General features: G+C 39.3%; 1 protein-coding gene across 1 annotated transcript; it reads left to right on the top strand.

Moving 5' to 3' along the window:
- The first annotated feature begins 812 nt into the window (after positions 1–812).
- Positions 813–19,209, top strand: LOC111188536 (interferon-induced very large GTPase 1-like). The gene is made up of 4 exons (XM_049473454.1): positions 813–1,460; positions 5,609–5,701; positions 13,036–13,119; positions 13,970–19,209. Exons 1-4 carry the CDS (start codon positions 1,383–1,385, stop codon positions 18,788–18,790), a joined length of 5,076 nt encoding a protein of 1,691 aa, XP_049329411.1. The 5' UTR covers positions 813–1,382; the 3' UTR covers positions 18,791–19,209.
- Positions 19,210–25,184: the final 5,975 nt, after the last annotated feature.

Raw genomic sequence — 25,184 nt, 5'->3', positions numbered from 1 at the left:
ATGGTCTACCTGGATATATAAGATATTAAGATATTTAATTAGTTAAGCATGGTATATCTGGATATATAGGATATTGATATATTAGATATTAAGATATGTACTTAGTTAGGTTAGCATGGTCTATCTGAATATATAATATATTGATATATTAGATATTTACTTAGTTAGGTCAGCATTGTCTATCTGGATATATAAGATATTAAGATATTTAGGAATTTACAACTAATAGGCTCTCAGTCATTAATGTTAAATGCCAGTAACTGTATTCGCGTTGTCCTGGCATAGATTTACTCCCCTAAATCTGCTTTTTAAGAGGGGGTTAATTCACTAAAATGCTTCAGTGCACATGTTAGTTTGATTCTGATGTCCTGATAAAACACAATCAGATTATTTAGATAGGATGTTGACTACCGTTGAACTGAGCCAATCACAACGCTCACTTTCAGCACGTTTCAGAACATTACTATCACACACAGCTAAAAATTCAGATACTCCAATAAAATCCTGTTTACTCCCAGCCGCATTTTAGGCCGCATCTCTGACCAGTGACTCTGGCAGCCCTGTCTGACCTCAGCCTTATGAGGGATTCAGTTTCCTCATCAGTCCCTAAGTTAAAATAAATAAGTAAATAAATGAATTAATTAAAACTATATATATATATATATATATATATATATATATATATATATATATATATATATATATATATTATAAATAATATATGTTTTTATATGTATAACATGATACACATAGGGTTATAAATATAGTTTTACTGAGCATACAGTTTATCTAAACTTTAAATTATATTACTGCTTTACTGGCTGTTTAATTAGATAAGGAACCTAGTTAATTAATATGTTTATGACGTATATTTGGGCGTTGCCTTTCCCATTTTCGCGTGCTCTGTGGGCGTGGATGCAGTGATGTCATTCAAAAATCCTTAAAAGTCTTCCGGAGTAGGAAGCTTTTATGTTCCCTACGCTGGAAGCCTCCTACAGGAGAATTTTAAGCGGCTTCTTTCATCTCCTACGGTATTCGGACAGGTGGCAAGATGGCGTCACGAAATCAGTTTCCGGGTCACGGAGGAGAGGAGGAGGATCGGTAGGAAAAAGGAGACACTTTTGGGGTTTCTGGACGCAGCCATGGTGTATCCTGCTCCAGCTTCACTGCGCTGCTCGTATTTGCTGCTAACTTCCGGGAACTATTGACAGGCTCCACGGTCCGCCATTGCTGTAAAAAACTGGTCCATTGGAGTGAACGGAGTTGACGCAACTCTAGAGCCATGGTTTAGACAGGTTCACTGTTCTGCCCAGTACTGCTGCTACAGTCACACATGTAGATCAGGTGGTGGTAGGAGTGCAGATGTCTTTCTCTGCTCGAAGATGGGGAACAGTCTATGGGGAAAAAAAGAGGAAAAGATGGACTGGAGTGATTCTGAACATACGTCTGACGGACCTGGGGTAATGTACTGTATAACCTTTATATATTTTATTATAAACAGTAACATATTCAGACGATCTGACTGAAGTGATCCAGGTTGAGCTGAACAAGATTACTTAAGATTTATTCTAACGAAACACTAGTTAATACAGAGTATCATAAACACTAGTTAATATAACGTTTTTTAAATATTAAATAAATGCTTGTTTATGTTGTATTTTTTTGTATTATTTGTCATTTTGGCTGCTGCAAACATAAAGTCTTGTCTAAGAGCAGACTTTGGGAGAAACTGAGCTGCAGTAAAGTTGGTTTCACTTTCGCACATTCCAGATTATTAAGTATAATTCAAAGGGTTTTATATTTGCAAAGTTTCCGCTTCAACTTGGTTGTTGACTTGGCCATTTTTGCAGCTTTAAAATAATTAATAATAGTGTTCACCGTATTTTGACTTCCTCACCAACCTCTATCTCTGCCTGCAACAACCTTAGTCACTTTTAAACCTAACAGCGCCCCCAAGCGGTAAAAATAAACGTAAGTGTAAAAACACATTAATGGCAGTTATTTGTATAAAATATATAAACTACATTATCATGACACATAAAGCTCAATGTTGAGAAAAAGAAGCTTGGACCAGATCTCTACTTGTGTTTAGCTTAACTTGAAGGTGATTCTTTTTAGGGCTGTCACATTTACGCGTTAATTTGAATGAATTAATCACAGAACCAATAGCACATAAAATATCGCTGATTAATCACACAGATTATGTATTCCAATTTGCAGGTTGTGCTGGACATAGACATAATATAAGAAGACACCCCATTACAGGGTGGAGTGTAATCCAGGATCATCGCCATACTGGTTGGGTCTCCTTAGGGCTCTCTCTTTCTCTCTCTCTGTCTCTCGGTGTTAGAGAGAGAGAGTGAAATAATTTCAAATAAACAATACATTTTTGTCAAAGAGCAGAAAACAAAGTATTTCAACATGAAAGCTGATATTTGCAATGTGTGACAGTGTCCGGTTTTATAACCTCATCTCCGCTGTTTGTAACAAACCAAACCGTGTGAATTTTTGAGTTGTGATTATTATAGTTGTATTAAACACCTTCCTTAGTACAAATAAATGCACTTGTGGCTCATGGAAGACCCATCCAATATGGCGACTTGCTCTGTAATAGTCTCAGAGTTCTGTTTAAAGAGCAGAGAGCTTCATGAAGACCAAGGAACACACCACGTATGTCCGAGATAGTGTTGTGGATAAGCTTAAAACCGGTGTTCTGTCGAATTGTGCTACCTTGTCAAACCGTGCTGCCCTAATATATATTTAACTGCAAAAATACAAAAGAAGCACTATTTTAGGGCATGTACCCAGTGAAATTCCAGTAGATGTACATTATTAGATTTAGATAAATCATTGTATCATGGCAAAGTTATGGCAAATATAGCTCATTACACACTGCTTTTGTATTTATTTATGATAACAATTCTAATTATTAGTATATTAGTATATTTACACTTTAGTGCAATGACAGTGCGTCCAGGTTGTTTAAGGCACATAAACCCCCCTAAAACAGATTAATTATAAATAAAAAACAAGAGAAATAATAAAATTGGGTAGGTCAGCGCATGCGTAGTACCTTTGGGAAGCATGTATCGATGGGTAGGACAATTCGACAGAACAGATCCAAAAAAAATCCCAAGCTTGAAACATCTCAAGGAGCACTGTGCAAGCGATCACACTGAAATGGAATCAGAGCACTGCAAATCTACCAAGACCCGGCCGTTATGGCGTCACATCAATCGTCAAAAGTCGGGGGGCGCAAAAAAACAGGTGAAAAAAAATTAACCATTTTTTAACATTTTGTGTGTGTAAATTAACTTCTTGTGAGCACAAATGAAAAACTCGCAAGCAAAAAAAGGGAATCCTGTGCGCGCCGAACAGAATATCGCTCTTGAGCTTCATTTCTCTCCTCGCGGGTGTTTATTTTCCTCTTAAATTCACATTTTGAAAGGGGTGGTTTTGACAGTTTAGGGGCAGGGTCAGGGTCACCTCCCTCAGCAAAGGCTATTGGCTGATATCGCCAGGGTATCATTACATATTTGTGACAAATTTTGTTAAATAATTAAAACAAAAATGAAAACATCTTGTGCATTGGAATGTGGATCTGTATCGGCACTTGGGTATCGAAATTAGATTGGCCGTGAAAAAATGTGGATCGGCACATCACTACTCTATGTGGGTTATTTATTTATTAATTTACTCCTCAGCTTAAATTCAAACTGTACAGTTTGAAATACTTTGATAATGAATGCAATTATATGAGGATTATTAATTCAGAATAAATCATGGAACATGTTATTAATTAGATTTAATATTACTAGTTTAGTTTAATTAGATAAACATTTTTTTATCACCTGACAAGTCCAAGCATCAACAAAAGCAAGGCAGATACTTTAAGCCAGGGGTGTCAAACTCATTTTGGCCGAGGGCCACATTGGCATATTGGCTGTCCTCCGAGGGCCAGATGTAACTTATAAATGTAATAAAATGTAACCAAATGTAATATATGTAAATGAATGTAATTACTCCTTAATGTTAAATAACTCTCAATATATTATTTATTCAATCAAATATTACAGTTGCATGGAAAAAAATGTTTGCTTGTTGCTCTATTAACATAAATCCTTTTAATTTGTCATGTCATGAAATCCAAAAACTCCATCAATCAAGAACCAAACTATTCAAGTGAATAGAAATGACATCAAGTTATATTAACTTTGAAATTATTAACTGAAATAAGGCTTAAATATAAAATCAAAAATTGTGAGCTGTTAAGAACATAGCATTTCCTCAGATTTAGCAGTTCCTCATCCAACCACTAGTGGGAGCTGCAGCAGCAGCACCACAAGTCCGCAGTCTTTACTGAGTCAGAGCTACAGCCCAGCCACGGGCTACAGGGCTCAGCTCAGCCAGTCTGGAGCGTTTTTAAAAAGTTCTTCTGTGTATGAAATAAAGATTTTTGTAACCGAATAATACAGCTCTCTACAGTTCATCTTTCAGCCCAATCAGCTAACAGCAGCCGTTTAGAGCATGAGTCACTGCTGGGATTACATTATAAACAGGTCAGTTAGCGCGCTGCTAACCTCAGGATGTTTATAACTACGGAGTTTAGTGGACACACCACGGCTGCAAGGTTAGACTGTTGAAGGCTACTGAAGACTATTAAAGGCTATTGGAGGTTATTGAAAGGGTTATTGAGGGCAGAAATCAGTAAAGGCTGGTTAGATAAGTGATTCACGTGCTCCTCCTTTGCTGCGGTGAAACTGCGACTAGCGCTGTCACAGTGATGTTTATTAACGTCATTAAAACAGATTTTGTCAGCTATTGACTTATAAATATTTACACAGAACTTATATCTCTCCTAAAAAGCGTTCATTTTGGTCAGTAACACTCTTCGTAACACAAAAGGCATACCGGTCTTTCGCCTTGAAGCACAGCCGTCCGTCTGCATCAACTTGTCTTTTTCTGGACATTATGGGATAAACATTTATATGTCTCAATTCCACCCGCGAAGTTACACCTTCCCTCCGGCAGGGTTTCCACATCAATGACTACACTGCCGTGTAGTGGCAGTAAGCCGTAACTTTGCGGGTAATACAATCGACAAGCATTGTGGGAAATGTATTTTTTGGTCAAAGAACGCTTCTGACTTATTTATTATAGACACTAAGATCTTACAAGCTCTCGCGGGCCACATAAAAAGACGTGGCGGGCCACATTTGGCCCGCGGGCCTTGTGTTTGACACATGTGCTTTAAGCAATATTTTAAAGGTGTACCTTTATTTATATATTTGTTATTTTATATTTCGTCTTTTAAAGTTAGTGTCTTAGAGGCATCAGTATGGCAACATGGTTTCAGCCATAAAATGTGCACATGATTTATTGTTTTACACACAGAAATAGTTACACCCATGATAAAATAAACTAAAAAGATAAAAGAATATCATTGTTAAGTGTTAGTCAACGTACAACTTTATTTTAGAGCATCGCTATCCTACCATGTATTGTACACATTTTGCTGTGAAGCCACAGAACCCCTTTGTGCAGCATTACCAGCATCCAGCCTTCTGTATTGATGCTCTCAATACATCCTTATTTCCTCTTTTCACAGGATCTCACTTCTCCTGAACCAGCTTGGATGGTTCTGAACCCAGAAAGAAACTGGATCACAATGGCTCCAACTACTGCAATGGGATCACAACAGGTAAGGACATATTCAATAGGGATGCAACAATACAGTGTGGCCACGGTATCGGTTTGGTTTTATATATATATATATTAATATTATCTAGCTCCAATATGCAGCACGTTTTAGCCCTTTCTATTTTAAAATCAACAAGGTGCTCCTACTCACACTTGCAGAGCCAATATAAAATAGAAAAAAGGCACAGATTAATTCAAATCACAATATCTATTATAAAAAAGGAACACTTATTTTGACCATTAGTCAAAAACAGGCAACTGATATCACACTGTGCTTTATCTGCTGACTGTCTTTTTACCTTGTTAATTAAACTACCAAACAGCGGATTTATAAGCTGAAGGCGCCTCTTCAAATTTCCTGTTCTCCGTTTTGCGTTAACGCTCATGATCATGCAGCTGAGACAGATTTTTTAATTATCCCTTAAATATTCAGCGTCTGCCTTCAGAGCGCTGATTCGCTATTAGTAAATTCAGAAAAATTCTGATTGGTTGCTGCACGGTTGTGGAGAGACACGCAGAGAGAAGTATATAAAAAAAGTCTACCCCAGGTCCTAAGCAGTCCTGATTATCGCCCAGTACACAGAATGCAATAACCACAAATAAAACATTAAAGTTTTGTCACCAGCGATCCAGATAAAGAGTAGAACCAGACAGAGACAGCTGGATGAACTCACTTTTTTATGTTCTTTACAGGGAATTAGCAGACTCAAATTAAAGTGGAGGAAAAACAGCGGTTGGGTGGGGGGTGGTGTTGTGTGGTGGAGAAGGAGGAGTGTTGCATGCCATATTTCATAGGTGTGTAACAGTCACTTAAGGTGAAGTGTATGACTGCCCCAAATCAGGAAAAAAGTTTTGACCTAAAAAATGCAAAATTCATATCCTTTGACTTTTTTTTCATTACAGACAGTACGAACCAATTTCATGTTTCATCTCCACAACTTGACTTCATTTCAGGCCTGCAACATATTCCAAAAAAGTGTAACCCATACCCAAATGGTCATATGAGCGATAATACACACTAAAAGGGGGTTATTAAGAAATACCCTTTAATTAAAATCTGACTACGCCACCTAAGGAATTGCTCCTCAGGAAATAACTACAAGTCGTAAGTAAAAACCAACCTATTTTCCAGAAAAACTTGATTTTATTTAAACTTTTCACAAATTCAAACAATGGACTAAAACACTAAAGTATTTAGATGCAGCTATTACATTAACAAATTAACATCCATTAAAATGTTCAGTAAAAATTACTGTATCCTAAACGACAAAGAAAATAGCAATAACAAATAAACAAAGAAAAGAGAACAAATCCCAACTGAAACAAATAATAATTGACCCACAACGAAAGGAAATTCATGTTTATGGTCATTGTTTTGCTGGAACATTTGCCCAAGTCTCAAGTCTTCTGTAACCTCTTAAAAGTTTTGTTGTGGTTTACAGTTGTAGAAGACTATTTTCATTTTTGTATGATGGAATAGACAGTGCTCCTTGGGATGCTCAAAGTTTGATATATGTTTTTATAACCTAAGCCTGCTTTAAACTTCTCCACAACTTTATCTCTGACCTGTTTGGTGTGTTTCATAGTCTTCATGATGCTGTTTGTTCACTAGTGTTCTCTAACAAACCACTGAGAACAGGTGTATTTATACTGAGACTAAATTACACACAGCTGCACTAATTATTTGGCTTCTGAAGGCAATTGATTGCACTGGATTTTATTTAGGGGTTTCAGAATAAAGGGGGTGGAATATAATTTAAAAAATCATGCATAATTTTAGTTCCACTTCACAATTATGTGCTACTTTGTGTTTGTCTATCACTTAAAATCTCAATAAAATATATTTAAGTTTGTGGTTGTAAGGTGACCACATTTAAAAGTGCAAGACGTATAAATACTTTTGCAAGACACTTGGACGGCTACTTTCAGAATAAGAGTCCCTCATTATGTGCACCACACCTTTACCTGCTACAGTTGTTTTTACGTCATTACTAGCCCATCCCAACCTTTTTGGAATCTGTTGCAGGCATGAAATGCTAGAATGGATGGACAACAGTTAAGCAGGTGAAACATCTTAACATATTCGTCTGCAATCAAATAAATGTTAAATTAAATGTAAGGAACACTGAATTTTTTATTTTATAATCATTTCCCATATTGTCGACTTTTTCTGATTTGGGGTTATAAGAAATCTTCACACACACCCACACATAAGATTTCACTCTGCAGTAATGTTCTGAATATGTATTTTGTAATGTAGTTGAAAATCTCAATAATCTTGTAATTATAACATTTTTTAGCTCATCAGTAACTATTGTATTATTGTATTAATATATATAGTATTACTGTAATTATCAGTGATCAGTCTCTAGGACAAATGATAACCCTGGTTATTTGATTTAGTTTTAGTCTTTTGACTAAAATGCATAATAGTTTTGTCACATTTTAGTCATTTAGTTATCAGTTTAATCAACAAACTAAAAACATTTTAGTCTAGTTTTAGTCAATTTAGTTATAATATTTATATTTATAATATTTATATAAAATATTTATGTTTAAGTCAATTATTTTTAAGGTTATACTATTTAAGATTTTTGTTATTACTTATTAAATTAATTTTTTTTCATTGATAACATTTATTAAATTAATAGATTTTTTACCTTTTACATTTAAATTATGCTAACATCACAGTGTTTTGAAGCAACTAATCAATAAAGACAGAGAGGCAAATAAAGCAAATAAAGAGTTTTTTTTTTATATGTACTTTTACTCTAGTACAGATTCATACTAACATTACTGGCCCAAACTTTCATTACTTAACAACTAACAGCAGTGTTTAGATGTGTGTGTAAATTCACTATGGTTCGCTGCAGGTGTACATTACAAAGAAAGAAATCTCTGTTCATATGCATCTACACAGTTTAAGCAGATCATTTTCTGTACTTATACATCCAGCACAACAAACCCTCTAAAAACTTTAGAACCAAAATAAACAGCATATAAACAACAGGCACACAGTTTGCCTCCAGGATTTTCTGTCAGGAACTGTTGGGATTAGGGAACATCAGATATGTCTTAGTGTCTAAAAACATAAAAGTCTCATGTCTGGCTTTAATAGCTTTTGCTCGTTACCTGCGCAAACCATGGTGCTGCTAATGGTGCTGATACAAGAGCTCCTCTGAGATAAAGTCCTTTCTAAAAGTACTGAAAATGGGGCAAATCCCATTATTTCTGCTGTAGACTGAAAAGGTTTGGAAAATAAGCCATGCAAGCCCAACCATGACATTAACTCCTCTGTGTTTACAGATAAGCTGATATAAAATATGATATGAAAATGCACATTTTCTAGCTGGAAATACAGACCCTATTCTAAATTGTATCAGCTAAAGATGACAAGGTTGGTTGTTCACTCTGGGCTGGAGACAAAGTGCTACCTAGCTTCAAAAACACAACGTCAAATTTGAAGAAACGTTTGGAGTCACAGCAGCACACTTACAGAACTAGTCTGTAACACATAAATTACACTGAATCTGGCTGAACTAAAGATTCAAGTAGAAAATCTTTACTAAAATAAATTGTGCTGTTAATGGATAACAAAATAGCATAACAAGAGTCAGTGGAAAACAAAATCATCAACCTATGGAGGGCTGGGGTGAAATGAAATGTTACTCAGTAGTGTATATGTATGACCCACATATGCCTGTATGCACTCCCTGCAGTGTAAGGACATCCTTAAGACGGTGGATGGTGTTCTGGACAATCCCCTCCCAGACATGAATCAGGGCATCAGTAAGCTCCTGTACAGTCTGTGACACAATCTAGTGAAGTCAGATTGCAAAATGCAAATGCAAAAAAAAATGTAATAAATAAAATTGATTGTAAATCTACTAATGAAAATCAGACATTCCTTTTGAATTATGGTTCAAAAGAATAATTTTGAAAACTAATGGAACATGACTGGACAATGACTATAGTACCCATAACTTAGTATTTTTGTTGCACAACTTTGAAGCAATCAAGTGATTTCTCTCAGTGAGAATTCTACACCTCACCACGGGCATTTTGTTCCACCCATCATGAGAATACTGCTCCAGTTGTCTCAGGTTTGAAGGCCTTCTTCAGAGTGCATGTTTCAGCTCCATCCTCAGATGTTCAGTAGGATTTAGATCAGAGCTTATAGAAGGCAACTTCAGGATAGTCCAATGTTATTCTCTTGGGTGTTTTTAGCTGTGTGTTTTGGGTGATTAACCTGTTTGAGGACCCATGAGCTGTGACAGCGACCAATCTTTCTAACACATTTTCCTCCAGAATGCTTAGAGAATCTTCTGAGAGAAGCTCAGGTACACACCATGATACGAACCAGCATAGTGACTACCCTATTTTCATCCTGACTGATTCTAAGATTGAAGACACCCGTGATGTTAATTACAGGAAACACCTAATTCCCTGGGGTCAAATGTCTAAGTTGTGAGGACTTTGTAAGCAGCTCAGTGCATATGGATTAATGCAAAGTCGCTATGTTGTATATCCCGAGTTCTGAGCAGTGTTGTTTCTTTTGATTCCCTGTGTAGGGTAATTTACCACAGCATGACTTAAATAAAACTCTGATGTGAGAAATCCCAGAACATGAAATGATGACCAATGAGTCAGAGCTTAGAATTTAAAATATATTCAAGTTTACTGGAAAAATAGTTTCAGCATTACAGATATATATATATACAAGAAACATAAATTAATAAATATATATTAGAAAAGAGTAAAAGTACATCAACGAGTCAACACATACTGTAATAAAATCTTGATAGAGATTTAAGAGAAAGAGAGAGAGAGAAAGAAACTAAAGCCAGTCGAGGGACAGAGAGAACTCCTCAGACTTCATCCAAGCAGTAATACATTTATGCAAATGACATGTGATTGGACAGAACTTATCAATATGATTACGTCAGCAGAGTCCAGTTAACAGTTTGTTGTCCAGTTCCAATGACGTGATCAGCTCCAGCCTGTCTGAGCAACAGGTTCTTATCATGGTGTTGTTCAGCTCTTTGTCCTTCATGAACACAGCAGACAGTCCTTGTGTTCCAAACAATCTTTAAGTGTCCTAAAGTCTGTGAGAAGATGAAACAGAGGAAAAGAGTGGATGGAGAGATCTTCTGGCCTGTGTGCGACTTTACAGCGTGTAGAACAGGCATGCGCTGGCTATCTGAGGAGAGGTTCCCAGCACTTCACTCAGATAGCTTGTCTCCTAGTTCATATGCACTGGTCCCAGAACAGGGTGTATCCTGCCTTCTGCACGATGCCTGCTGGGATAGGCTCCAGCGGTTGACAATGAGATGAGATGAGATAAATGTATAAAACATTTAAGAATAAGAGTGTGAAGGTGTGGTTATCTCCAATCACACCCTTCGCCTGCTTTCCTGTTGCTGAACTTTAGATAGGGTCACCAGATTTGGGTTTCTGAAAAGGAGGACACCTTTTATTTTGTTGTCGGTTTTATTGAATTCATGTCTAATATGTATTTTCTGAATTTCTCTGATATAACAGCTCAATTCTAATTCTTCAGGTTAAAGGTGCTTCCTCCTTTAAACAGCTATAACATGTATTTGTATCAGGCTACAAACAGGGCTGCTTTATGAATTCATGCAACGCAACTATTTCTTAAAAGCATTTGACACTGTTTTACTCTTATTCAGTGTGGGCATACATTTTTCTAATATTACTTTTATATTTTTTGCACTTACTTTTTAAGTTAACTTATCATTTATCAGTGTTAAAATCTGTTATTTCACTTGTTTAAGTGCTTTTTAAAACATGTTGATCCACAGCAAATAGACTACAAAACTCAAACTATGCAGCCTTTTAACACCTTTAACCTAAATATCTAAAATAAAATGATGTGGCCTAAAATACACACTTACTGCTCATCCAGCACTTCTCATTCTTGACCGTTTGCTATTTTTATGTCATTGCTCATCATTTTCATGTAATAGAGCTAACATTACCTCCATCACCTCAAAGTGCCTGTGTTATCCTAACTTTACTAACGTTACTACCTGCTACACATTTCTGCTCAGTCTGTCCCTCGTTTCCTCCGTCAAAAGCCTGCTCTCCCGGTCTGCTGCTGCTGTCAACTGCGTTCAACTCTAAACGTACTCCACAGAGAAAAGGTGTAGAACCGGCGGACACACACGTGCTTTCGCTTGTAAACACTTGGGGTAGACTGCAAGCCCACGCTTTCTTCTTCACACACAAACAATGCAAAGTAGATAGATTTGAGGAGAAGGGCGTGATTAATTTGCGATACAGAGAAACCTGGAATGCAGTGGAATGGAACGGCGTGGCAATTCTAATAACAATGCACTGTACTGTGGGCAGTCAAACAAAATCACGGACGATTATGAAATTCCCCCCAGACATTTTTTTAGGTCTTAAAAGTAGGACTTGGTCTGGTCACCCTAACTTTAGACATTGATTGTGAATTTGCAATTAGTTATTTCTGCTGCCTATTTCCTGACCTCTGCCTGTCCTGACTGAGTTTGATAAATGCTTTAATAAAATTCATCTGCATGTGCAGCCAGCCTCAAACCCTTAATCAAAGAAGACTTTGCCTGCTAAAACTGGAGAATTTTTTAAGGCTTTGGCTGCAGGACTGTGGGTAGGAGTGCCATTCTTTCTTGAGAGTGTGCAGTGTCATGTGGCTGAAAATCTGCCAATTAGATGTGTCTCAGGTTTCTCAGATCAGTCTTCTTAAAATAAAGCTACAGCAGAGTAGACACCAAGAGGTGAGTGTCATCAGGTGGACTAATCTACGCTAGCCAGGCATGTAATAGCCTCTGGCTCCTCCCCTTTGCTATGTGGCCGTCCACAACAGTAGAGGTGAATGTAGGCTCTCTGGCGTTAGCACCATGGAGAGAGCCGGCCTCATGAGAAGGCAGACGGATAAGGAGAGGCGTTCAGCGTGACGTATTACTACAGTACAGTATGCTGCCTATGACCAGCATTTACACATTTCTCAAAGTTATCAGATGCTGTGGTAGATTCAGGTCTGTTGTTATCTGAAACAAATTAAAGAGCAAGATATTTCAAACTTTACTATCAAAGTAAACACTGCAAAAAAACACAGCGTTATCGGTCCATTTGTCTCCTCCTTCTCCTAAGTAGTTCGGACCTAAGAACAGCAGCATACCAAGCTTATGCCCTGGGAACCAAAAGCACATTAAAAAAAAAGAAATAATTTCCACAAACACAATAGTAAAAACACAAATGTATTTTTGCAGTTGTAACATTGATTGCCTGCACATATATTTCTGCACTCAATATTTCTTTCTTTCTCCACAGGCTCCCCCTTCTCCTGTATCATCTCGAATGCTTCCAAACGTAGAATGTAACAGGGATCCCACTCCTACAGTGACATCACATCAGGTAAATGCAGATTCAGTTCTACATTTGATGTTTCACAGGTGTGTTCTTGTAACGGTCCCTTAAAATGTATTGATGTGGGAGGTACTAGATGGCATCAATGTGCCTTCTGCTGTCTAGCTGCTTGTCTTCTACACCTGTACCTGTTATCTTCCTTGGAAAAGGAAGTACAGTACAAAGCAGGGAGGCAAAATTAGCATTTTGTGCATGTCTGTTGATTGTTTAAGATGTTGATCTTTTGGCTGTTTACCTGGATCAGAGTTGCCCTATGAGGTAAGGCACATCCTCTGCTTGTGCACATTGTTTTTATTGTACCACTATGACAGCTTTATTAGGCATATACATACAATTGCACAGGGGTGTTTTCACATGTTCCACTGTAACTGTCCTCAAATTGTAACATGCAGACCAAGTGGTTGGATCTCGCAAGGAAGCAGAGAGAGAAAGAGTCCAGGTGTATATAGAACTGTTGATTGAGCAAATGAGAATGGGTGAAAGTGGAGTCTGCCTCAATAGTCTGGAGAGGATGACCTCAGAACAGTGGAACCATGACTAGGTGTGACTCATATTGTCATGACTTGAGCAGATGTAAAACAGATTATTAACAGTTCACTAAGCAAAGGATTTAGTGTGTGTGACATTCTTTCTTGCTCTCTTTTGCTCTTGTGCACTTTCTAATGCTTGGTGGCAAATGGGGGATCTCACCGATCATCACCGGAATGATGAACACAAGTTCATCATTATACCAAGAGAAAAATTCCATACGAGGCTTACTGTGTACTGTATAAACATGGTTTATACAATGTATTTATTGTTAAACACACTTTGCCTTGCTTTGTTTTGCTTTTCTTAGGAAGGAGAATCAAGAGCCAGACTAAAAGAAGACCTGCTTAAGAGACTTGACCTTGATCTGAAATATAACAACAAGCTAACCAAAGAAGGCTTCCTTGAAATAACACCATTATTACAGAACGATGAGTGCAAAACTGAGAAGGATCTTGTTCACACTTTTATTCAGAGGCTTCTGACCATAGATTACAGAGCAAGACACCTCTCTGTTAAGAATCACCCAACAATACCAAAGTCTCACCCAGTTGGAAAAGGTGTCTTTGGTGCCCTTTCAAACAGAAATGCTGGAAACAAAGAAAAGAAACAAGCTCATGTTCACCCAATGGATGTTGAAATGGCAGTGTTTCATTGTTCAGATATTTTCTTTCAGCAGATCATGGTAACTAAGCTGTCTCAGTGTCAGTATGCAGTTCCTCTTCTGGTTCCAAATCGTTTCTCTGGACAGATTGAATTCCCTCTGTGGACGATGCGTCAGATCAGTAAGAGCTGGAAAACCACTGATACTTCTGGCAGAGTCACTAGTAAGACCCTGCCCATGTACAAAGCTCAAACTCCAATGGTGGCATTCTTCAGGATTGGTTCGATTTCTTCATCAAAGTCTCAGCTGATGAACAGGCTGATCAATGAGAAGCACGACACGTTCTTCCACAGGGACTGTCCAGGCAGCAGCAGAGAGCGTCTACTGATGGATGGAGTGGTGGAGATCGCCTGGTACCTCCCATCTGGAAAAAGCACTGATCATTTCTCAGACTGTGTAGCGTTCTGTAATCTACATGGAGATTCCAGCATCAACGAGACTCAGAGAAAGATTCTTACTGAAATGTCCTCTGTGAATGTTGTACTTTTACCTCAACTTGATGAGAATGACAACAATATGGTTATTGTGAAGGAACTTTGTGAGGGTTCAACTCCTCTCATTGTTGTTCTGACTGATGAAGAGGATGATTCTGAAGATGCTGTATCTGAGATTGGGGAAGGAAAATACAGAGTATCACTGAAGGGCAGAAACCAGTCTGATGTTTCTGTTGCTCTCAGAGAAGTTATCAAAAACTGCCTCTCAGAACAGCCTGTGACCTTCAGTGTGGAGAAGATAGCAGAACATTCAGAGATAAAGGTGGATGAGGATAATGAAGACTGTCAGAGAGGAAAGAAATCTGCACAGGAGATAATGAGATTACTGAAAAGAGAAAATCCATCAACAGTCAAAGAAAAGTATCTGCCCTGCCAGGGGAAGCTGTGGCATGACTGGTGCCAAAAAAACAAAGAACTGCGACGTCTTAAAAGTGACAACTTAGAATTAGAGAAAAGCAGAAAGGAAGCAGAAATGAAGGAAATAAGAATCAAACAGCAGAATCATGGTTTCAGTGAACTCATGGGGTTAGTTGTAGAAAGTTTAGACTTGCTGTCAGAAAGTGGGAAAATGTATTTCCTCAAGTGGCTGGCAATCCTACTGGATGATTTCTCTTCAGACAAGCTCTCTGTCCTCCTTAAAGAGTACCACCAAAAATGGTCAGAGGTGCTGGCTTTGAGAAAAAAGCATGACAAACTTGAGGATGAAAAAACAAAAACTAGCTTTAAAAATACATTACACAAACAGACTTATGATTTCTCCAAAAAAATGCATCCAGAACATAACAAAATAGATCAACTTAAAACTGAACAACTAAATCTAGAAAAGATCTCCAACAAGCTTAATGCTGCCACATTTGGTTTGGAGCACATGCTGAGAGAGATGGGTCAGATTTATGAAGCTTCAGTCTCTGAGAAAAGAGGAACGAAAAGAAAAAGAAATGTAGACTATACTGACCTTCCTAATCTTGCTGCTGAACTCATGATATCTGGCCACCCGATGGAGCTGATGGATGGTGATGCTGCTCATGTTCCTCTGGTCTGGGTTTCAGCAGTTCTGGATAAGGTCATCAGAAAACTGGGAGACCAGAGAGTCTTTGTGTTGTCAGTTCTGGGAATTCAGAGCTCAGGGAAATCCACCATGCTCAACGCCATGTTCGGACTCCAGTTTGCAGTCAGTGCTGGAAGATGCACCAGAGGAGCCTTCATGCAGCTGGTGAAAGTGTCTGAGGAGATGAAGGGGGAACTGAAGTTTGACTACATTCTGGTTGTTGATACTGAAGGTCTCCGAGCTTTAGAGCTGGCTGGAAAAGACACCATACATCATGATAATGAACTGGCAACATTTGTTCTAGGTCTTGGAAACATGACTTTGATCAACATCTTTGGAGAAAACCCATCAGAGATACAGGACATTCTTCAGATTGTTGTTCAGGCCTTCATGAGGATGAAGAAGGTCAGATTGAATCCCAGCTGTGTGTTTGTTCATCAGAATGTTACTGATGTTGCAGCTGGAGAGAAAATGATGGAGGGAAGAAGGCGGTTACAAGACAGACTGGATGAAATGACCAGGTTAGCTGCTAAAGATGAAGTATGTGATGCAGAATGTTTCAGTGATGTCATTGCATTTAATGTACAGAAGGATGTGAAGTACTTCTCTCAGCTCTGGGAGGGCAGCCCACCCATGGCTCCACCAAACCCACGCTACAGTGAAAATGTTCAGGAGCTGAAGAGAGACATTGTTTCTCGTGCATCAAAAACAAGCTGCATGAAATTATCACAGTTTCAGCAGCGAGTGAAAGACCTCTGGGAGGCTCTGCTGAATGAAAACTTTGTCTTCAGTTTCAGGAACACACTGGAGATATCAGTGTACAGGAAACTGGAGGAGGAGTATGAGAAATGGACCTGGAGTCTCAGGAGTGCCATGCTGAGTATTGAAGACAAGATGCTAAACAGAATCTCCAGTGGAAAATTAGAAGCAGTGGGAAAACAAGAGCTGATGAGAGAAATGTCAGAGACTCTGCAGAAAGTCCAAATATCATTTAAAAAGTATTTTGAAGAAGACAGTGAAAAGGAAACTCTGATTCAGTGGAAAAGCAGATTTGAGAAACAAATACAACACGTCCATGATGACCTTGTAGATGAGGCCAAAAGAAAACTGGATGAGAACATCAAACAGAAAAACATTCGGAAAAATCTGGATGAGCAGCTGAAAAATCACGAAAATACTCTTTTTGAAAAAAGTAAAGAATTTGCATTGAAGCTTAAAGTAGACAGGAGCAAAAACAGAGATCCAAAAGCAGAATTTGATTCAGTTTGGGGAAAGTGGGTCTCTGAATTAACTACAGATGTTCCGAAAATCAAAGATGTTAACATCTTAGAAGATGTCTTTAACATTCTGGGGGAGTTTTATGAATATGATCTTGTTGTTGGACAAAAGAAAAGTGCCGGTTACAAAATGATTTGCACTGTTGGAGATTATCTAAACTATGTTTCCCTGAAAAAGAACAAGTTTTTAAAAGTTTTTTCTGTCATTGAAAATATACCATTTATGGGTAAGGCCCTCAAACCAGAGGATCAGATATCAATACGCGAGCTGATTTCTAAGGTCATTCATCAAACAACAGAAAAAGTGAAATTATTTCCAGTCTCAGTGCAGGGATACAGCTCAGGCTATATCCAGGAGCTTGCACGAGATGTCAAACAACTAGTGCAGGAGTTGAAACCAAGACACGACTCCTTTGAGTTTAAGAAAGAGTTTTATGTTGATCTCTCTCTTTATGTGTGTGATCAAGCAGAGAAACGCTTTAAGGAACTTCACCGAAAATACAAAGAAGCAAATGATCCACTTCTGTACTTTGAAAGGAAAAAGGCTGAATATGTTAAAGTCTTTGAGAATTACTGGAAAGGAGCAACATCTGCAGCAGTGCTTGGAGACCAAATCTGTGTTAAACTGAAAGAAACAATGCTGCAGAGTGTGTACAACATGATCGCTAAATTCATCTGTGATCAGATGAGAGGAAAACCTCCATTTAATGGAAACAGAGGAGATCTGGAGAAACACATTCTGAAGACTCTGGCAGAGCAGGAGGGAGATAAGGAGGAAAAGTTTAAAAACTTCTTAACATACATGTACCTGCCCAGGGCATACTTTGAAATGTTCATCAAACGTAAGGTTAAAGAGCACATGGCAGCAAGAAACCCACAGGCAGTTTCTGCAATAAAAGAACACTTCGACTACAAACAGAGAATTGTCATTAGTGCAGCAAAAATGGCCAGAGATGAAGTCATGGACATTGGTGGAGATGTGAACACTTGGCTCGACATTTTCTCCAACAGTCTTGTAGATGAGTTGGGAGATACTAGTGTTCATCTAGGTGATGGTGTTACAGAAGATGTCACTGACTATGACATTCTGCTTGATTTTATTCAAAAGGAGCTCCCATCGGTTGTTGCTGAGCTGAAAGGAAGCTTCTGTAAGCTTTCAGATCTGAAAGAGGAGATGTTTAGAGAAAAGCCTGAAGAGATTCTGATCAAACACTTCTGCAGGTGCTGCTGGACAAAGTGCCCCTTCTGTGGAGCTGTTTGTACCAACAGTCAAGAAGACCATACTGGAGATCACCATGTAGATTTCCACCGTTCATCTGGAATAATTGGAAGAAAATACAGAGGGACAACAGAATTTGTCACAGAATTTTGCACCACATTAGTAGCAAGTGAGAAATCTTTCTACCCATTAAGTGATTCGGATTGGCTTGTCCCTTACAAACAGTACAGAACAGCAGGAGAACATATTGCTAAATGGTGCATCTCCTCTGACTTTTCAGAGATGGCATATTGGAAATGGTTTGTTTGTGAGTTTCAGGAAAACCTTGAAAATCACTACCAGCTTACTTTTAGTGGTAATGGAGAGATTCCTTCTGAATGGACTAAATTTACTCAGGCTGATGCAGTTGCAAGCTTAGGAATAAACTAAAAAGGAAAGAACTAACAGAAAGTGTTTTTTGACATACATTGTGATATAAGTTTTCTAAGACAAAAATAAATCCAGCTGAATTTGCATTGCTTCCTAAATAAACTTATTAAATTGAAAAGGTCAAAAAGTAACTTTAAATGTATTTAAGAAAAAATGTAGCAACAAAATCTGATACAGAGTAGCTGTTTGTAACATTCACAGAATAATTGCATGATCTTTACCAAGTGATGTGGGTTTTCTCTTTTTTCAGTACAAAATATGCTTAAATGAATGCATGTTCAACTTATGTCAAGATGATGTTTTTATATTTTTGTTTTACAATCATGTAGCTCATTTAATGCTGAACAGTCCAGCTGTACTGTCAATACAATTTTCAATAATAAAAAAATGGGATATTGTGTGAAAATAAAAAACTGAACTTTTTTTTTCATTTAGATGCATAATTTCTGATAGATGTATTGCTGAATTAAAGAATTTGTGAACTATTAAAACAAATTCACACAAGACCTAAAAAGAGTCTGGTGTTTTTAATCAATGGGATGGTAATCAGGTGTAAATGGGCAGAGTCCAGTTTTATTTAAAGAAAAGGGATCAAATAAAAAAAAAATATTACAGTTAACACAGGTGAAAAAAGGAGTGAAAAGCTTAGGTGCCAGGTCCCTCACAAATATTAGATACACAGGAATATAGAAAATATAGAATTTCACACATAACTCTAGAAATATAATATTGCACTGATAAAGACTGTAATATATAAACTACATCTATGCAGATGTATGCATTGCTATTAACATATATATAAGTGAATTATATGTAAATCCAAATTAATGTGACAGGGTGAATGGGTGTAAAAGTCTTGATTAGTGCAGTGTGACAGTAAAAAAGTAAACTGAACACTGAGTTGATAAGGGGTAATGTAGTAATGTAGGGGTGAGAGATGAGAAAATTTAAGGACTGAACACTACCAATGGATGTTTAGCAGTCTGACAGCCTGGGGGAAGAAGATTTTTTTTTTTGCTTCTGTACTTCTTTTTGGGAAACAGGGAGAACAGACAGTGATTAGTGTAGATAAGGTCCTTTATGAAGAATAAATGAAATTCAGGGGTGAGCGATTTGGCCCCAAAATAATATCTCAATATTTCATGGTATTTTCACAATAACGATACTCTTGGCGATCTGACAAAACACTGAATTAGAAAAATTATTTCAAGAGTTCAAACAACAAAATGAAAATAAAATTTTATTATTGCATACAATATGATATGGCACACCTCTAACTGTTTATATCAGATTTTTAACAGAATTCAATGATCGAGAATGTCATGATACTAATAATGCACTCCAAATATCTCCATATATACAGGATTAAAGTAAAATAAATTATACTGAACAGATATAATCTGTCTCTAGTAGATATATAATGGGAAATGAGAACAGTGTGAATTATTTTTTGCTAAAAACAGCAAAAATGTAGTACCCTGATGTGATAATTAGGAGTGGGCACAATATTTCAGGGTATAATATCGTTCATGATATTGAAAAATGTTGGCAATATTATTGCGTACAATATGATATGGCACACCGTTAGCTGGCATATAATAGTCCACAAGGTCACAAAAGAACCCAAGGGAACTTCTAATCTATTAAAGGCCTTTCTCCCTTAACTTTTTTCTAATGTTAATTAGAAAGTTAACTAGAAAGTTTACTCACATTTAACACTTTTTAAGTCTCATATTGACACACCAGAAGACTATTGGAAGAATGCTTTTTGTACAGATCAGATGAAAATAGATCATGTTAGTTTACATCCAGGACAGAATGGCTTGCCATCATTGATGCAACAATAAATTCGGAATAATCTTATCAAATTCAGAATGAAAATATTACATCTGTGCGTAGACTGAATCTGAATAAGAAAAGGTGGGTCATGTAGCAAGACAACAACCCTAAGCACACAAGTGTTTCTACCGAAGAATGGTTTAAGAAGAATAAAGGTAATGTTTGGAATGGCCAAGTCAAAGTCCCGACCTTAATCCAATAGGAATGTTGTGGGTGGATCAAAAAGAAGCAGTTTCTGGGAGAAAACCCACAAAATAACTGATGCTGTTTTGTATAAAGGAATAGGCTAAAATCACTCCAAGCCAATGTGCAGAGCTAATCAACTGTTACCTAAAACATATAGCTGCAAATATTGCTGTGCAAGGGGGGGCACACATTCTCCATTACCGGGGCTGGAATAGCATTAGCTGTTAACCTCTATTTCCCAGTTTAGAGGTGTATTATTGGCCTGTAGCTTGCTCCTAACCCCGGCTAGCACTGCTGGAGCAGCATTAGCATTAACCGCTAGTGGTTAGCCGCTAATGCTAATCATCCAGTCTTAGTGCTGGAGAAATTCGGAAATCTGTAGCATGCTTCTAACAGCATTAGCATTATCCACTAACCACGCTAGCTATTTCGTTGTTCAGAGGTGAGTATTATCGGCCGGTAGCCTGCTCCTAACCCCAGCTAGCACTGTTGGAGCAGCATTAGCATTAACTGCTAGTGGTTAGCTGCTAATGCTAATCCTCCAGCCCTAGTGCTGGAGAAATTCGGGAATCTATGCTTACTGTAAATAAACGGAAAAGCTTTACTCACCCAAATAAACAGTTTTCAGGACAGCAATCTGTGTAGACTAACATCTAGTGCTCGTTTGACTTTAAAAGAAAGTCTTTTTTTATCACAGTTTTGTTTACTTTAGCTTTACTTAACCCCCCACCACCACCCAGTAACAGACCTGCTGAATTAGAAGTTACTTCTATTGTCTCTGAAAATGTGCCTTATAATTCAGTGCGCCTTATGTATGAAAATAGACCAGAAAATAGACAGCCCCAGTGCCCTCCCCCATTTAAAAAAAAGTAAATGAATTTGAGAAAAGTTCTCAGGAGAGGTAAATAAATAGAATAGAATAATTTAGATTCAAATCAGAGACACAAACTTTATATACAGGGGACAGGTGTGTTACTTTCATTATAAGCTTTATTCAGCAGATAAGAAGTTAAAACTTTTGAGTGCACATTTTTTACATATTTTTAAAATAAACGTAAAGCTGCATTCTCCATTATCTGGTTTAATTTAAATAGCTTAAAGAAGGAAGCTACTAAAAACTCTGTATGGATTTTTCAGGGCATCTGCCCAACCTACTCTGGGCAATCAAATTGTGTGGGACATCACCTTTCTCAACTTAAGTTCTATTATCCAGTATCATAAATTATCTGATACACATACAGACTAGCACTTTGCATTTAATATAAACACATAAACATAAAGTGGCTGATTATTAGTGTTGCTTTTTTGTTTATTTACGTTTTGCACTACTAAGGGCTAATTACTTAGACTAAATGACATAATACAGTAAGTTCATTGCCGTGTATTAATTGTGATAGGCCCCTGGGGTTAGGGGCGTGACCACTGTGACCCGGAAGGAGGAAGCACACAGAGAACAGAGACACGGGGAGTAAATGAACTCAAACATACATTTATTTGGTTTTTAAATGCCCTCCACCACACCCAAAACAAACTTAAACCATAATGCTATCCCAGTGGGGCTCTAGAGTCTGTAGAATTAACTTCAGTATTGGTTTAAAGGTCCGTGCAGCCTCAGCCCTCAGTTCCCCAGTGAAAGTCCTCTCTTAGTGGGGGCTGAGGCTCAGTATATATGCCTGTCCCAGCTGGCGGCTCAATCAGTCCTCATGCGAACCAGCTGAGACAGGCATGGCTTTGCGCCGGCGTGGGGCGGACCCACAACTCCCCCGCCTCCTCACGCCACATAATGAACTCTTAAGAAGTAAACTGATATTTTATCCATCAACCAAGAGACACACTTTTCTTTGTTCCACAAAACAAAGTGTCTGTAAAATATCTTTTTTTGTCTCATTGGCCAAATGTACTTGTAGATATAAAAATTAAGCATATTGTTTCTGGCCAAAGTAACTTCAGCTAAGCTAACTTTAACATGTGTTTATTGTTCATCTTCTTAACTCTACAGCGCTGTGTTTACTGTTTACATAACAAGATGGCGGCACACAGTAGTGCAGCGGCTACTCACGCTCCTAGCGAAAACCCTTTTTTGAGCTGTTTTTCCGTCGGTTCTGAACCCAACTTCACGCACCCCACGCGTGTGAGTTATAGCAGAACCGAACTTTTGAGGATTATGGACAGTTTGGTCAGTAAAACAGCAACTTTGGACAATAATATCCGAGCTACGCTGGGCGAGCTACAGCTCCTCCGCGCTCCGGCGTGGGGGAGTGGATCGCTGCAGACAAAGGGCAGGAGGAGGCGGTGCCAGCGGCGTCAGAAGAGAGGAAAACGCGCTGGGGTGCTAGCCAGGCTAAAGGCTAATGCTAACCGGCCCCCGATTCCGTCGCTTTTCCTGTCTAATGTCCGCGCTTTGGATAACAAACTGGACCTGCTGCGGCTGAGGATGAATGTTTCTGAGGAGATGAGGAACTGCGCTGTGATTTGTCTCACGGAAACCTGGCTGAATTTTAACCACGTAGAACTGAAGAACACGCTGCCGAGGTTTTACCAACACGTGAACATCCCAACGCGAGGTAATAATACGTTAGACCGCGTTTATTCCTCCGTGAAAGACGCTTACAGGGCATTCCCGCGCCCCCACCTCGGGCTTTCAGACCACATCTCCATCATGCTGGTCCCCGCATACCACCCCCCGCTGCGACGCTCCAAACCCACACAGAAGACCATCACTGTGTGGCCCAGTGACGGCGACGCTGTGCTGCAGGACTGCTTCGGCTGCACAGACTGGCAGGTCTTCAGGGATGCTGCTGAGTGTGAGGGGGAGCTGGATCTGGAGGAATACACATCTGCTGTTCTTGGGTACATCAGCAAGTGCACTGAGGATGTCACTACCACCAGGACTGTGACTTGCTACCCCAACCAGAAGCCCTGGCTGAACGCAGAGGTGCGTTCTCTGCTGAAAGCCAGGGATGCTGCCTTCAGGTCTGGAGACCCAGACGAACTCAGGAGGGCTAGAAGAGAGCTGACTGTTGGAGTTAAGAGGGCAAAAGCTGCATATGCTCAGAAAATCCAGGGACACTTTTCCTCCCAGGATCCATAGAGCATGTGGAGGGGCATCAAGTGCATCACGGACTACAAATCCAACGCTGCACAAAGCTCCAAAGACCCATCCCTGCCTGAGGCTCTCAACAAGTTCTACGCCCGCTTTGAGAATCCTGATACCCCCCCCAGCACCAGACTCCCACACTCACCAGGAGAGGAGCCCCTCAGCGTGACACCAGCAGAAGTAAGGAGAACGCTGAGAAGGATCAACCCCCGAAAAGCTGCTGGCCCGGACAACATCCCCGGACGGGTGCTAAGAGACTGCGCAGACCAGCTCTCGGACGTCCTGGCCAACATTTTCAACGCGTCCCTCATCCAGGCAGCTGTCCCCACTTGCCTGAAGACCGCCACCATCATCCCAGTCCCCAAGAGCTCCGCAGTGACAGGTCTGAATGACTACCGGCCAGTGGCCCTCACTCCGATAGTCACAAAGTGCTTTGAAAGACTGGTTCAGACCCACATCAAAGCCACCATCAACGTCACTGTGGATCCACACCAGTATGCATACAGGAAGAACCGGAACACCTGGAGGGTTGGTGCAGAGAGAACAACCTCTGCATCAACGTAAAGAAGACGAAGGAGATGATTGTGGACTTCAGAAGAGGCCAGCATGCCCACCTCCCCCTGCACATTGGAGGATCTGCGGTGGAAGTGGTCGACAGCTACAGGTACTTAGGGGTGCACCTGAGCAGCAACCTCACCTGGAGCAACAACACTTCCACTCTGGTCAGGAAGGCACATCAGCGGCTCTACTTCCTCAGGAGGCTGAGACGAGCTGGACTCGGGAGCGCAGTCCTCACCTCCTTCTACAGATGTGTGGTGGAGAGCGTCGTGTGCTCCAGCATCAACGTGTGGCATGGAAGCTGCTCTGCTGCAGACAGGAAAGCTCTGCAGAGGGTGGTGAAGGCTGCACAGAGGATTGTTGGAGTCAGCTTCCCCAGCACCACAGACATTTACACTTCCAGATGCAGGAAGAGGGCCACCTGCATCAGGAAGGATCCCACCCACCCAGCACATGCACTTTTTGTCCCGCTTTCCTCAGGACGGAGGCTGCGGAGCATCAAGTGCAAAACAACCAGACTGAGAAACAGCTTCATTCCGGAAGCTGTAAGACTCTTAAACTCCACTTAACAACACACTGCACTGACACACAAGGACAATTACTGTACAAACACGGTCACTTTACCCGCACTGAGACACTTTATTTTCTACTGCTCTAATTCATTTCATGCTGCTATAGCACATTTGCACTCTGGACTTGTTGCTGCAACCTGTC

This window comes from Astyanax mexicanus, unplaced genomic scaffold (genome assembly GCF_023375975.1).
Source record: "Astyanax mexicanus isolate ESR-SI-001 unplaced genomic scaffold, AstMex3_surface scaffold_38, whole genome shotgun sequence".
In the NCBI taxonomy this organism is placed as follows: domain Eukaryota; kingdom Metazoa; phylum Chordata; class Actinopteri; order Characiformes; family Acestrorhamphidae; genus Astyanax; species Astyanax mexicanus.
Note: the sequence above shows the minus strand (reverse complement) of the source record. Positions and strands in the feature narration are given on the sequence as shown.